The 17,025-nt window shown below is 35.7% G+C and overlaps 1 protein-coding gene across 1 annotated transcript in view; it reads right to left on the bottom strand.

Annotated features, from left to right (window-relative positions):
- LOC107695050 (polycomb protein SCMH1-like) overlaps window positions 1–17,025 on the bottom strand; it is a 29,376-nt gene that overhangs the window by 3,907 nt on the left and 8,444 nt on the right. Inside the window, exons 8-14 of the mRNA XM_016494833.1 lie at window positions 7,887–8,050; window positions 7,618–7,752; window positions 7,019–7,130; window positions 6,696–6,899; window positions 4,260–4,436; window positions 3,586–3,711; window positions 2,034–2,276 (exon numbers count right to left, since the gene is read on the bottom strand). Of these exons, the coding sequence (XP_016350319.1) occupies window positions 2,034–2,276; window positions 3,586–3,711; window positions 4,260–4,436; window positions 6,696–6,899; window positions 7,019–7,130; window positions 7,618–7,752; window positions 7,887–8,050 (1,161 nt within the window). The remainder of the gene's footprint in view (window positions 1–2,033; window positions 2,277–3,585; window positions 3,712–4,259; window positions 4,437–6,695; window positions 6,900–7,018; window positions 7,131–7,617; window positions 7,753–7,886; window positions 8,051–17,025) is intronic.

The following is a 17,025-nucleotide window of genomic DNA, read 5'->3' as shown; positions in this document are numbered from 1 at the left end:
TGTAGTCTACTCTCCCAGGATCAGGAAACAGTCCTCCATAAAATGTGCTGCACACATCTGAGTTATTTGGGTTGAACTGTTCTGGAACAGTGTTGTAAATACAACTTAACCACTGATTTCTAGTCGTGTCCTCTTTTGGAAGGCCAAACAAAGTAGTTTCGCTTTCACAACGAAACACAGCGTCACACACGGCGGCCTAGTGTGAGCGGAGGCCAGCGGCTAGAGTGAGCGGCGGCGGGCTGGCTTGAGAATGGCGTGGCCTGCGGATTCGACGAAGGAGCATCCGGCGGGCTTGCGGCAACCACGTGTGACAACCCCGGGCTGGACTCCGCTTCGTCAACTTAACAGATCTTCTTTATGCACCAAGAGCTTGTAACACTCCAAAGAGAAAGGAAAAATTGAAATCGCATCATATGACCCCTTTAATGCTTTAAAGAGCGATTTTAGATTGTAATGTTCTGCTATCTGTTCTGCTAACTATATATATATATATGCAAGTATTCATTCCATACATGTAGTAGCCTAAATCATCCCGGTATTCCGAACTTTTTCATGTTATGTACAATATACGTACCACATATTGCAGAAACAATTAAGAATAGTATGATAGAATCAAATATAGCCCACAACTGAATGTAGTACATGCTAGATGTAAAAAAAACACAAAATGTCGTGGATTCTGTGACATCACACAGCAATGACGCATTAGGTGTTTTATAATCACAAAGTAATTAAATCTACGATCATCCTTTTTTCTGCCTGCCTCAACTGACGCATATATTTTTTGGAAAACTGAACATGAGCTTTCCAGAATGGGAGTGCAGGTCTAGGATCAGTCTTTTTACAATGGAAAATAAAACTAAACCCCAAACATCACTCCCACTCCGAGATGCTATTTAAATAAATATGGCCCCCTGAGCCACCAACAGGCTTTAATCCATATCAAAGCCTATTGTGCCACTTGACATTTGATTAGAGAAAATACATCTGGTCCTCACACAGGCACTCTGTGCAGAACTGATATGGGTGTTTATCCCATGATAGAAATAGATCTAAGTCTCTGAAGAGCAGCACTGAGCGCGTAAGCCAAGCTGCTAGACTGAAAGCATTCTGAGGGAGTTGAACAATAAAACTGTTTTGCTTTCAGGGCTCAAACACAAGCGGAATGCCAACAAGCACAGACACTAAAAGCTCACTGACTTTAAATGATTCAATGAATTAGTAACTTTATAACTTTATCATTAATAAGTCATCATAAAAAAAAACACTATAACACTATACTTCACCTTATATAGAGACCAGTCATTCAAAGCTTAATGACATTTCTAACTGTGCATGAAATAATGATCTGTTAAACATTATATGTGAACTTGTATAAGCATTATATACATTAAGTTATTACAAAGTGTTACTTATAAATCTGCACTAGGTCCATTAAAAATTAAATAATGTCTAGTCAACTTTATAACTTTACCATTAATAAATCATCAAAAAACACAATGCAATTACAACAGTAATTCAAAGCTTCATGACATTTCAGTAACACTGTACAATAAGGTTTAATTTCTTCACTTTAGTTAACTACATTAGTTAAAATGAATTAACAAGAACCAACGATATTTCTACAGCATTTATAATCAATGTTAATTTCTATATTTACGAATACAGTTTTAAAATCAAAAGTTGTATCTATTAATGTTGAAGTACAAACTATGAACAATCATATTTGTAACTAATAGTAGCAAAGATTAATGCTGTAAAAATGTATAATGCTCATAGTCAGTTCATATGAACTAATGTAGTAACTAATGGTAACAAATAAAACCCTATCGTAATGTGTTATTGACATTTATAACTGTGCATGTAAATGATCTGTTAAGCAGTTTTTGATCAGATTTTTTTAATATTATGAATGAATGTTATTATAAAGTGTTACCTATAAATCTGAGTGCTGATTTAAGTCTGGTCATCTGCAAGCAGTCTCACATGTTATTAATAGTGTGTGCGAAGGTGTCTAAACAAAGCGTTCTTACATAGCCTACCTTCCACTCGTCTGTGTGTGCGTGCAGGTCCCAGCTCAGAGGGGTTGGAGGAGAGCCTGCGGAGGGGTGGGGGGTGAGAGGGGTAGTGCGGGCTGCTTCTGGTCGGGGTGTGATACTCAGACGTGCTCCGTAGTGCGGGGGGCCGGGGGGCAACGGAATTGGAGGCTGAGTCTATTGACTCTACTGAGAACTGCTGGTCTGTGGTGGCACCATTTTCAGCATGGGTGATGGTTTCTGTCACAGAAGTAGCATGAAGTGAAATGTTTTAGATCATACTTAAGGTCATGAAAATTGTATTTGTTAATATGGTTTGAAATAATATTATACATATAAATATATGTTCCTTATGCTCACCAAGACCTCAAAATTACAGTACAAATATAGTGAAATAATGCAAAGCTGATTTTCAGCAGCCATTACTCCAATCTTCAGTGTCACAAGATCCTTCAGAAATCATACTAATGTGCTGATTTGATGTTCAAGTAACATTTCTTATTATCATCAGTGTTGAAAACAGTATTTATGTGGAAACCATGATACATTTTTCAGGATTTTTTGATGAATAGAAAGTTCAAAAGAACAGCTTTTATTAGAAATAGAAATATTTTGTAACAATGTAAAAGTCTTGCCACTGTCTCTTTTGATCAATTTAATACATAGTTTTGACAAATATAAATTGCACCTAAATTTTCATCATTGAATGGATGAATATATTGTTTAAACAGCATCCCAGGATGCACCTAATGAAGCTGTGGCTCCTTGTCACTGCTTTCAAAAAGCTAAAATATAAGCTATTTGAACATTTTTGGTCACTACATAAATCCTATACTCCCATCTGTGCTATTTCATAGTTCTGCTGACTTTAAATTGTATAAAATAGCAATAATAAAGAATAGCTAGTTGTGTGTATAAACAAAGGTTTATAGAAGTTTTTAGTTACACGCTAGAGACTACAAGTATACACACCTACAGTATTTAACTAACACATAAACCCCCACTAAAATAAATGCAGGAGGATTCCTGTTTTCTGAATGAATATAAATCTGATGGAACTAGTAACAACATGTCTCAGAGTTTATAATTGTCTTCCAATAGACATGTGCAAACACTACAGATCAGTTTTATAATGCTGCTAAGACAACTTTTTTTCTTTTTTATTTATGAGCTTGATCTACAAGACATTTAATGAGAGCTGAACACACAACACTTATGTCTGTTAAATTATAACAGCAGCAGAAAAATAACCCAAATTGGCAGGTCATTCACACCCTAATAAAAATCAGACACTTAATTAGTTACAATGTAGACAACTTAATTAGGAGGCTTTCTACGTTATTAAGAGTTTTATTATGTGCATGAGAGAATGAAGAGAGGTGTCCAACTCAACCTAAAGAAAACCCTGTCCTCCATTCACTTTCAGTTCAACCCATCAGAACTGGCTTGGATATATGCTGCATTTATTGTGGCATAAACACTCAATCGATATCATTCACTCTCAGACACTAACAAGCAAAAACACTCGGAACAGCTGAACAGGTCGTACCGTCTAAGGGCAAAGCTTCTGTTCTCTGTAGTTTCGGTGACAGGGCAGCGGTGTAGGTAGTGGAATCGCTGTTGAAACGTCTCGTACCTCGTGCTATAGACATAGCCTCTGACGTCTCCTCTTTCACTGCAACAGAAGAAAAGAGCAGATATAGATCACTTCTGGAAGACCATAGGATTACTTCTGAAATCACACAAGTTTGGGCTGTGTGATTGTGTATAAAAAATATACAAATATATCATACTGCAATTATTTTGACAACATTTCAATTCAAACAACAACAAACATATTCATCTTAAACTGCTGGTCATACGTCAAGACCTACAGAACACAGTTGAATTCACATAGTATCTGGACATTAAAGGGGACTTGGATCTCTTTTTGGTCCACTTTAGTTCACTTTTTGTTCATACTACTACTTTTAATGAATGAATTAAATTTTGCTCTAACGTAAACATAACGTAAACATTATTCATATTTTAAAATGTTTAGTTATAGTAATTTTATCACTTCAGCTGATTGAAACTTATTTCATTTAGTTGCATTTCTAATTTCTTACCTTTTTTTACATTTTACATTTAATTTAATTTTAGATTTGTTTCAATTACTGCAAATTTCTAATAGTTTTAGTTTCAGATAGCAATAGCAACACCGACACAAACATGCACACATACCTGATTTGCTCCTTTCGTACGGCGTGTGTGTGTTAGTAGTTAGTGGACTGAACGGCTGGCTGCTGAACAGGTTATCACAATGCAGGTGGTGACACAGAGTTTCTAGAAAGCGCAGAACGAATGATGCACTGGAGGCAGTGGGGAGCTTGACGTAGTGGATTCCTCCTTCAGAGCGAACTGCATGAAAGTAGAATTTGTGCAAAATTAAAAACACTTAAATAAATGTATTACTCTTAAACATCACCTGGACTAGTCCCAAAAAAACTAGTCTAGGGGGTGGGGGGGGGTTGATCTGGCTAAATGGGTGCCGATTAACAGGCCATGGCATCACAGCAGATGGCCCCCACAGTCCTAGCGTGGGCCCCACCCCCTGCACACACACAAATATAGACAGGCATACACATAGGCACGCTTCCCATGGGGACACCCCAATCAAATGCTCAGAACCAGGTTACACACAGATGTCATCCCTAATTACTCGCAGTCTGATAACATCAGCTGTGCACACACACACGCTTCTCTTTAAACATATGCACACCCTTTTCTCTTTTCAGGTCAACCACACACCCATGCTCTCACTTCTCCCTCTATTGTTAAGCACACACATGTTGACAGCCTTAAAATAACATACAACTACACTAATTCAAATGGAGCTCATGTCTTACAGCAATGTGCCATTCAGCTCTCAAAATGCTTTAGATTATGGATCATTCTTCCTTTTAACTCCCTGACATTTTGAAAAATGAACTATGTTTCATATTTGTTAAAACATGCATCACATGTCATGGCCTCAATCAACCTTCGAGTAGATTTCGGTAATATAATGTGTGATGGGGATTTTTTTTTATATTGTGAGTGATAGTAATTAAATTTTTCAGTTTTCGGAGAATCCAAAAATAACTAACAAGTTAACTAGAAATAAATTAACTTTTATTTTATTTCTAAACAGCCCTGAAACAGGCAGCGCAAAAACTGAGTTGTCTAGGGATCCTCTTCAAGACGGAGTTTCAGCTGGCCATTGTGCCCCACAGGAGGCATATAATATTTATTCTGAATAAAAGAAGAATTTTTTTTTCAAATAAGATACACACACATACAGTGGTGTGATTATATATATATATATATATATAAAAAATTTATAATGATTTATTATATATTTATATACTAATTATTTATTTACTTGTACTATTTTAGCATAAGTATATAATAAATTGACATTAAAATAATATATTAATATTATTAATAATATAATATTAGTGATGTCAATCAATTAAAAAAATTAGACTAATTAAATCACACATTTTTTCCTGAAATTCATCGTGATTAATCCCACCTAACATTAAAGTTTTTAGATATACTTTTATATTGCAATAATTTCACATTTAATCTTTAAATTAATGTAGAAACAACATCAAGACAGTATATTTTTAATGTTTGTTTAATGGCATCTTTATGAGTGAAGGCGAGTATCCCTGATACCAATACTACTGATGCCTCTATGAAATTTTATTTTTTTTTAATAAATGTCATAATTGTCCCATTATAATAAATGTCATATGAACATGACACGGATCTGACACGCATCGTATTTTCTCATAACTCTACCTTTTCTAACCCACTTCAGGTCTTAAAGTCTCTACTAATGAGCTGATGAGTTGAATCGGGTGTGTTAGATGAAGGAGACAGTGCTGGGCTGCTCCAGGACAGTTTTGAAAACCACTGTATTTCAGAGACATGTTCTTAAATGTGACTAACAAATACTTGCATGCATGCACAGATTTAAGGCAGCTTTAATTGCCTTTTTGGTAACTTCATGACTTAACTGATGACATAACATGCTCGTAGTTTCTTTTGCCCTTTAATATGAAATGATACACAGCCCGCACAGCTGTGTGTATGTGCAATTGAAGAGCACATGCTGCGAGCACAGTATAATGGCTGACAGGACAGGAAAATTAATTTTTACTAACATATGGCCTGATAATATCTCATCTGACCGCAGTTCACTGTTGTTCTACTGAAGCTCCCTTGTCACCAGTACCTTTTCCGTGCTCGCTTGACTAGCGCCTGGCGCTGAGGCTAAGCTGGAGTTCGCGTCTGAAAAGTCTCCCTGATGTGGTCGTAAAGACATTCTGCGTCTATATAAATGCAATTCTTGTCAAGAAAAAAAAAAAAGAAAGAGAAGCAGCAGTTGTGATTGGGGTGGCCAACCCTAGCTCCGATCCTGCGTTATTTGCGTTTTAAACTGAAAAAATTAATTGAATGCGTTAACCCATTCATTTTGACAGCACTAAATAATATAATATAATATGATATGATATGATAAGCATTTGTCATTTAAAAGCATTCTTCCTTCCTGGCAGAAATGTTCTCCTAATCAAATAATCACTCTTAAATGAAACCCAGATCACACTCTTAAAGCAGATCCAAACTGACCTCTGATGATTTCCCCGCCGTCAGACTGAGACTGCAGGAAGCTGAACAGAGCTTTGGGGTGAAACGCACAGTCCACGCAGGCTTGGACCGCATGCTGGAGAACCGTGTTCACGGGACCCGGCCCGAAATGATCAGGCAGTTGCAACAACAGTTTACGGTCCAGGTGTGGCCCTGGGTCTCCATGTTTGTTCACATACACACAAACTAGAAGAGGAGAGGGTGGATAGTCAGGTGAAGCGTACAACAGTGCAAAACCATCAGAATACTGAGGAGTACATGGCCCATGTATAGTAGAAAATAAAGGCAGGAAGATAAAAGCCTACCTGTAGACACAACTCCTGAGTCTCTTGTTGTCTGCAGACTAGACAGTCTCCCGTCTGACACCGAGGACGACAACGTGGGGCTTGAAAATGAATGAGGAACCTTTTGTTTCCTCTGTAAAGGCGGTAGACAGAATGAGAGATAAAACAACAATACTCACTCTCACTAAACAACCCCATTTTGTTTGCCCACCTTCTGACTCTCAAAACAATGGCAAAAGACTACAGATGCCTTATCTTCATTACGACAGACCCTTGTCTGAAACGAAGTGAATCCAGCATGTTTAATGTACCGTTCATGGGGAAGAATTATAGTAGAAGTGTTCATGTTTAATATGGATAATTGCTCATGACATACGACCCACTCTATACCAAACAAAAGCTGTATAATGATCAGTTACTAGGGCCATTTAATACCATTAAAATCCCATTATGTTGGCTACCAATGACATCAGATTCAATCAAAAAAATAAAAGATAAACGTCAAAATATCTTCTTCAGAATATCTTCAGAAAACAGAAAATCATACAGCTTTGAAACAACATGAGCAAACCAATTAAACCTATTAACTGACCTATTAAACCACAAAAAAGCAGTTATACCTTGCTGCCGGGTTTGGGTCCTCTCTTTTTATATGGTTTGGGTGTGAGTGGTGAGCTCATAGGACTCTTGGCTGCATTGGACTGCGTTTGGCCATTCGGTGACGTGCCGGCTGCAGCTGCTGCTGCTGCTGCCGCCTCGGCTGCTGCTTTTAGCATGGCAATGGTCTGGCTCTTGGGTCTCCTAAGCTCATAGGACTCTTGGCTGCATTGGACTGCGTTTGGCCATTCGGTGGCGTGCCGGCTGCAGCTGCTGCTGCCGCCTCGGCTGCTGCTTTTAGCATGGCGATGGTCTGGCTCTTGGGTCTCCTACCTCGTACCCCCTTGCGCACTGGCAGAGGGGGCAGGGGGTGTGGCAGGCGATACGGGGACTGCATGGGGCGCCAAAACTGACTGGACTGGCCCAGTGCCGGAATAACAGTCTTTGGGAAAGTGACTGAAGTTGGGGGAGGAAAAAAAATGAAAAAGGTTATTTTAAGTATCATAATATTATATGATGATTACAAAAACATGAAAACCAAATAATACTAAGCTAATTAATATATATTAAGCTGATTTACCTGTTAAAATTATTTATATAAATCAATTAACATGATGACAAACAAAACTTCCATGGTATTACTGCATTTCTTTAGACATGTTTTATGGTAGTTCCATGAAAGTGCTTTTGAGTATAATGTAAATATAATGGTATATGAATTTCCTAATCATACTGTACCATGATAATATATATATGTAAGTATAAAAGATACCATCACTGCACCATAGGCCCACCATTCTTTTTTTGTAAGAGAAAGGATTTTGATCACGGGTCTGGTTTCGTACTATTAAATCAACCGGTTATTCATCACTAGTAGCATTCAACTTGTTACTACATTGTATTAGAACCTACAAGATGATTATATACCATTGTTTTATTGAGCCCTATTGCCATATGTGCAATATCCGCAAGTTAAATAAAATGATTTATATTGACATTCAACATGAAATGATGAAATCTTACTGCATTAATTTCACCCATCTGGGTCTCATATTACAAATAATAAACAAAAAAACATTTCGAAAAAAAAAAAGAAAAATGGGAAAACGTGTGACTTGTATACAAAATCAAAAAAAAATTAAAAACAACAAAAAGTCAAATTGATTCTCATGCAGACTGGATTGAGTGGATCAAACAAAGTCCAGCCACAAACTTTGATCCTTTACTTTTGAATTTGACCACTTAAAGGCTCATCATACTACTGAATTCTCTTCCTCAGAGGCCATTTTAGATTTTGCATATTAGAAGGGTCACATTACAGCCCTGAAAGCGGCTGTTTAGAAACGGGCACCGCAAAAACTGAGTTGTCTAGGGATCCTCTTCAAGACGGAGTTTCAGCTGGCCATTGTGCCCTACAGGAGGCATGTGCTTTTCAGCACCCTATTGTTTTGCAGGCCTCCCCCCAACGGCTCTCTGGTCAAAGGCCTCTTTTATGAGGCCAACAGGTAATCCTCATTAGGAAGAAAGACTAACCCCCTTCTCCACCTAGATGAGTGCGTTATCAAGCTGCGAGACGAGATTTGACAGGTATGTAAGTGCTATGAAAGGAATTCACAGCTAGAACTGCATCTCCACAGTTTATTTCTAAATCAATTTTATCCTGCACAGAGCGACAGACAATTTTCTATGAATATTACTAAGCAGGCAAGTTAATGTATTATTCATTTTGTTGCTGGTTTAAAATGCGGTGCCTACTTCATAGTCTCATTTTAAAAGAGCACCGTATGGTTATCATTTGAAGCGCCCTACATCATTAAAGCACATTATATTTTCTTTAAAAGCATTTTCTGGTAATGCATGAATGTTAAAAGAACACAAGTGTAATATACTGAATAAAAATAATTTAAAAAAAATTCTGTTCTTTTCTGTTCTCTTCAATTTGATTTGCCAAGCATAAGTACAAGAAAAAGCTCTGTAAAAAAAAGAAAGGAAAAAAGACAATAGACAGTGCTTTGATTTATAAGTCCATCAAATGCATCCATGCGAGTTTGCTAATAAAAAATGTATCTCCCAATGTGCACACCCTGCCTTTTAAGCCATATATTCTTAATATTCACAAAACCTTTCCCTTTCCTCTCCTTGAAAACTCATAATATTAAATATCTGCAGTTCAGCATCAACAAATCCATCAATGAAGGTGTAAAATAGCACAAATCGATGCGTTTTGCATTTCAAACAACACTGAAGTGAAATCTCCAACACATACACACCTTCTTCAGACCAATGGCACCAAATTCTCCTATTATTGCCTCTGTATGGGCCATCTCTAAGATCAGATAAACTTCTCATATTACAGGGCGGCTGACGGGCGGTCAGCAGAAGTCGCCTTTGCTAAGTACATCTGGGAGCTTTCACAGAGTCCTATGTGCAGCTGCTCTCCTGGGCCTCGAGAGGGAATGGGAAAAGAAATTAAGCCCGAGACGCATACGTTTAATGAGGAGAAGAGAAAAAGCGTGTGAGGAATGGACAAGTGTTTTCTTTCATTTGAAAGAGGGCGATTCTCATTCAAATATTTTTTGAATATAAGAGGGCACGTGAGGAATCGAGCTTATTAAGCTCACATATGCATAATAGGCATGCAAAATAGAAGCAAAGATTTTCAGAAGCTCTGTCACGGACAATGTACAAGCAAACTTTATCCACCCTAATTGGTCTGTGTGTAAAGGTGAAGCGTATTTCAAACCAGTTTCTCACTGGCTGAATGGCAAACCAGTGACCCCTAGGTTGACTCCCAGTGCACAGACACACACCCTTCAGCTCAGTGCAGGACCTGGGGGCGTCTGGTCATGGGAGAGGTTGCGACCGATGTGGAACGAAGGTGTCCGGGCAAAACCAGTCTAATTACTCCATCTCTTCCACAATATTTACATTTCGCCCCACACCAGACCCGAACGCCAGGGCAATCTGTCTACCGCTGACTGCAGCTTCAACTCAGCAGGAACTAGAACCACATGTTGTGGGGGAGTAACACCGAAAAAGAGTGTGTCTGTGTCCATGCATATGCGTGTGTGTGGTAAAAGGGGATATAGGGTTCCCTGAGCCCCAGGCAATTTAATGAAACAATGCAATCTGTTAAAGAACCGAAGTCAAAACAGCTACAGTGGTTCAGCAAAAGCTTTCAAATATTTTTGTGGTTTCTGTACAAAAATAATCATCTGAGCTTTTACTTTTACTAGTCAGGAGGATTTTTCCATTCAGCTGGAAATTAGTTAAAGCTTATCAATTATTGAATTACTCTACCTGATGCATATTTATTTTCTTGCTAAAACAAACTTCAGATGTGAATTCAGCATGGCATGAAACATGTAACAGAATTTGACAAATCTTTTAGTAAAATGAATACATCACTTTATGACTGACAATGGTAAACAGTTGACCATATATAAAAATCTAATTTACCTGATTCTTAAGGACTCTTTTTGTGGCAAGCCATATTAACATTTAATATTATATATTTTTATGTTACTAGTATCATATTTTTGATTACTAATAAGTATTCCAAGAGTGACTAGCATCTTAATATGCAGTGAATAAGTATTAGTAACAGTTGAATAGATGCTTAGTATCAGGGCTGCGTTTACACTGGCACAAAAAAATTAGATTTTTTTTGCTCACATTTGACACAGATCGGAACTGTTGACACGTGTAAACACAAAAATCCGCACAAGATCCGATTTTTTTGCATCTGATCTGAGTCACTTCCAAATGTGGTTTTAAATCAAATACATATCCGATATCTGGACATCCAACCTACGTCTAAACGCACATATCCGATTCCCCGCAGAACTCCCAATGCGAGGGCGACACGTTTGCCTATTAAAATTGCGTTTTAATGCTGGTGTGCTGTATGCACTCACATTTTATCAAGGTGGGAACTTTATATATATAGGTAAGAAATTACGCAACATTCAGGAGCAGGTTTTCAACTTCTCCCACTTGTGCATACTCTCTCTCTCGTTAATTCATTCAAATAAATAGAATCTTACAGCGCTACTTTATTTCACTTCGGAATTCAGTTGTGTCTAAAGTGAAAGTAAAAAAGCGGGCCAAAAAAATCTGATATGGTCAAAAGATTGAATCTCTGCATTAGGACTTGCAACATAAACGCAGCCTAATAGGTATTCTGTTGCTGGTATAGAGAAAAGCAACTATTCCTTCATTACTGTAACACATTTCCTTTTTCCCTGTTGAATTCAATGGTGATCTGTGGTTCAGATATTAACCATTCACTTCTGACTAGAATGAATTCCAATTGTTGCTGGTATCAATTCAGAAAGATTTAACTGAACCATGTATTAGCCATTCTGACTAGTCACTGCATACCAAAGACACACACACACACACACACACACACACACACACAAACAACCTTGCAAGTAGTGTGTTCTAGCATGCAAAGAATAAATATTATAAAGACTATTAAACAGATATTAAACAATTACTACTGGAATAAGTACTAGAATCCAATGAACAATTACTAGTGAAATTGAAAAATAAAAATAAAAAACACTAGTCACAATTGCATTGCTTGTAATTACAAAAACAACTAGTAACAAAGACTATTATTGATTTTGATTTAAAAGAATAAATATTAAAATGGCTTGCCACATTGAGCTCCATTCAGCTCAATGAATGCTTTTCACAAATAGAGAAATAAAAGTGGAGTGTTAGTCCACTACATCAAGAAGAAATAAAAGCAACAGGAATGAAAACCTTTACAAAATTACACTCAAATTAAACTCATGTGACCTAAATGCACAAGGCACTAAAACAAAGCAACAGACATCAGAGACAAAAGCCTCGGAAATATACCAGAGGAACTCACCAAAACGCCAACTTTCAACTATATCCGCGTTGTGCACCAACGAATCCGGTGTAAATCTCTCTCTTGGTGGAGAATGTCTGTTTTAAAGCAATAGAACAACCGGAGCTAGCACTCACTTTCGCGCCCAGTTTGAACAGCAGCGGTAGCGGTAGCAGAAGCGCATGACAAAGCCAGTGTCGGTGGAGCCCTGATCGGCCAATATATTTCATTAATATGGAGGCGGGGACGAGGAGAGGAAGAGGCGGGGGAGGAGGAGGAGGAGGAGGAGGAGGGAGATTGGGGGTCGTATTCATATTATCAGCCAGATTGACAGTCCTTAACTATAAGGCGCTGAATATAAAAATGTGATTAATACTGAATTACAATAAAATATTTTAACTACAGAAGAACTTATTGGTATCGTATTAAATAAAAATAACATTTCTCTTTAAGATGTATTTTTTTAGTCTACATGTTGATGTAACATTTACAAATAATAATAATTATGATATAACTAAGTTATAAATTAATAAATTATTAGTATTATCATTAAGATTTAGATTTAGTCAACATTTTAATGCATCATTCATAAATAATACGAACAATAAAATTATTTATGAATAATAACATTTATTATTATTAATATTAAGAATAAATAATTAAGTATTATTTATTAATGTTACATTAAAATGTAGACTTAATCTAGAAAATCTAAATATTAAAAAATAAATAAATAATAAATTACTATTATTATTATTATTATGCATATATATATATATATATATACAGTATATATATATATATATATATATATATATAAACAACATACAGAACTACCAAATTTTGCTATAAGTTTGACTGCATCATAATAATTGCTGTTAATAGTGTTCATCGTCTGTTTGATTACGTCTTTAATGTATTTTTCCGTACATTTCTGCCATATATACATTAACTAACAGTCACCACTGATAAGCTACTACTAAATATATTGTAGAAACATAATTTTCTGTAAAGTTGCTTTGCAACGATTTGTATCGTGAACATCACTATACAAATAAACATGAATTGAATTGAAAAAAAAATTGAATATTAACCATGCATACATGTATAAAAAACAAAACATTTTAAAACATTGAACAACACTGCACAATTAAAAAAATATATTATTTAGATAAATCTGCAAAAAAAAATCATATTTTACATTCACCCATTCAACACCCCATAATCAGGTCGCCGTGATTTTGCCAAGTAAGACATGTTCCTGGATGAACATAACTGTCCAAAAATATAGACTTAACCCAATCCCTACCCCTAAACCTAACCCTACCCATAATTTATTCCTAAAATCAGATAGCTGATTAACAAGGGTGTAGAAGCACCTAACCCTCATTGTAAGCCTAAAACAGATATTTCCTGAAAAGTTACAATATATTTCATTAATATGGAGGCGGGGACGAGGAGAGGAAGAGGCGGGGGAGGAGGAGGAGGAGGAGGAGGAGGGAGATTGGGGGTCGTATTCATATTATCAGCCAGATTGACAGTCCTTAACTATAAGGCGCTGAATATAAAAATGTGATTAATACTGAATTACAATAAAATATTTTAACTACAGAAGAACTTATTGGTATCGTATTAAATAAAAATAACATTTCTCTTTAAGATGTATTTTTTTAGTCTACATGTTGATGTAACATTTACAAATAATAATAATTATGATATAACTAAGTTATAAATTAATAAATTATTAGTATTATCATTAAGATTTAGATTTAGTCAACATTTTAATGCATCATTCATAAATAATACGAACAATAAAATTATTTATGAATAATAACATTTATTATTATTAATATTAAGAATAAATAATTAAGTATTATTTATTAATGTTACATTAAAATGTAGACTTAATCTAGAAAATCTAAATATTAAAAAATAAATAAATAATAAATTACTATTATTATTATTATTATGCATATATATATATACAGTATATATATATATATATATATATATATATAAACAACATACAGAACTACCAAATTTTGCTATAAGTTTGACTGCATCATAATAATTGCTGTTAATAGTGTTCATCGTCTGTTTGATTACGTCTTTAATGTATTTTTCCGTACATTTCTGCCATATATACATTAACTAACAGTCACCTAACCCTCATTGTAAGCCTAAAACAGATATTTCCTGAAAAGTTATCCCTCAATTCTGATTGGTTGATAGGAATGTTGTTCCAGGATCAACAAGGATGTTGTTCCAGGAACATGTTGTACCTGGTGAAATCACGCTCACCCCATAATCATCAAATGGTCTCCTGCCATTTCAAAGCTTCTCCCAAGCTTTTAGGGCTGAAGGGGGTAAAAGGCTAATGGAGATCAGATTCAGAGTGCCCGGTTTGAAGCAAGAGAGGCATGAATGACGCTCCTGCTGGAGGTATTTGTGTGCTTTCTCGCACACCCAGCGGATATAGTCTTGTACCCACACCTCGGTCTGGTACCAGTTGTAATCCCAACCTCATTCAGAATTCCCTGCTAAAGTCAAACAAACCTCAAGTCTTTGATATTTCCCAAGAAATTATACAAATGTATAGTAAAATTTATTACAAATACACAGACAGGTTACAGACAAATTGGATTTGTCTGCTTGTCTCACACATTTATATTAAATGCATTAAGCCACCTCAAGTGTGCGAGATGTGTGAACGCACCAACACTTATTAAGAAATCTGGCCCTGTTGTTCTCACTTTAGGTGTGAGAGCACAGCAGGAGCAGAGGTGAACGCATAACTAATACGCATAACATAGTACTAATAAATAGCTCTAAATATAACTTAAAATGGCACATGAAGAAGATCATTTAGGCAAAGCATACCACATAATGGATTATTGTTGTACTCTAAACTACAGAATTTTATATTTATTATTATTAGAAAATAAATTAAGGTATGTTGGAAATTTAAAAAATATATATTTTATAATATTATTGCATCAAATTAATTTGTCTGCTTGTCTCACACATTTATATTAAATGCATTAAGCCACCTCAAGTGTGCGAGATGTGTGAACGCACCAACACTTATTAAGAAATCTGGCCCTGTTGTTCTCACTTTAGGTGTGAGAGCACAGCAGGAGCAGAGGTGAACGCATAACTAATACGCATAACATAGTACTAATAAATAGCTCTAAATATAACTTAAAATGGCACATGAAGAAGATCATTTAGGCAAAGCATACCACATAATGGATTATTGTTGTACTCTAAACTACAGAATTTTATTTTTATTATTATTAGAAAATAAATTAAGGTATGTTGGAAATTTAAAAAATATATATTTTATAACATTATTGCATCAAATTACCATCTGAGATGGGTAGGGAAAAAAAAGATTTGTGACAGACAATTTTGCTTTAATTTTCCCTGAAAGACTGTTACAAATGTGCTTCCTACTGTATGCGGAATAACTAGAGGCTGAATCTTTGAGCTCTTTCATAATAGTGCATGAGAAACATAATTTAATGACCTGAATCAAAACAAACTCTCAGAAGACATATTCTAACACAAACCAGCACAACTCCAGATATTCCATCATCTCCCCAAATTACAGGAAATCTAAACACTTTTCTTTTTAGGAGAAATTAAGTTGAAACCATATTTTAATTTTTCAGAAAGTCTAATTTATCTGTAACTAACTGCAAAAGATCTGAAACACATGTTCATCCTTTGCCTTGCATCCATTGTCTTAAGCTCTTATTACTGTTCTTTGCTACATTATTAAAAAATGCACATGTGCACATACACAATGTGTTCTGCGTCAGCTCAAAAAAAATAGAATTATAGAAAAAAATTAAGACATCATTCAAACACCCACAGACACATTTTTTTCAGCGCACATTAGAAAGGTGATACTCACTAATGATCAGTTAAAACTACTATGCAAGGCAAATGAAGACACATCACACACAAAGGAAAGGGTAAATGCACAGTTCCTGCTCTCGTGCCTCCATTCAAAGTTCACTAAAATACCATCAGAATTTATTTGAACCATTTGCTTTTTCATATTTATATATAAAATTTGCCTATGGCCTTACTAAATTTAGTACACAAAATAATTGCATTAAGTAATGAAAAAGCATTAATGACTGTTGTTTTCATTCAAAGGAAAAATGTCTGCTGTTTTTGGAGTAAAAAATGAATTCTGAATCTTTGGTGCAGTCAAAGATGAGCAATTTGAAAGCACAACAGAGTCTTTTGTTGAATAAAACTCTTTTAAACCATTCAGACTATAAACTACTGCTGAGTTATGGATTGAACCAAGCGTTTTCAGTAAAACTCTGGCAGTGAATTGTGATCAGTCTGTAAATTATTTACAATGATTCGAAAAGAAAAGCCACCTCTGATGGTCGGGAGAGAATTGAATCCTTCTTGTGTCCTAAATTCTGAGTCTCAAAGACACAATTATTTTATTTTGGCCACTTATTTATTTCCACCAATAACTTAATGGAGAAATATTCCAAAATGCCTTTCAAACAAACAAACAAGCAAACATTAGAATGCCATA

This window comes from Sinocyclocheilus anshuiensis, unplaced genomic scaffold (genome assembly GCF_001515605.1).
Source record: "Sinocyclocheilus anshuiensis isolate Anshui unplaced genomic scaffold, SAMN03320099.WGS_v1.1 scaffold26, whole genome shotgun sequence".
Taxonomy (NCBI): Eukaryota; Metazoa; Chordata; class Actinopteri; order Cypriniformes; family Cyprinidae; genus Sinocyclocheilus; species Sinocyclocheilus anshuiensis.
The sequence above is the reverse complement of the archived record's forward strand: the minus strand, read 5'-3'. Positions and strand labels throughout refer to the sequence as shown.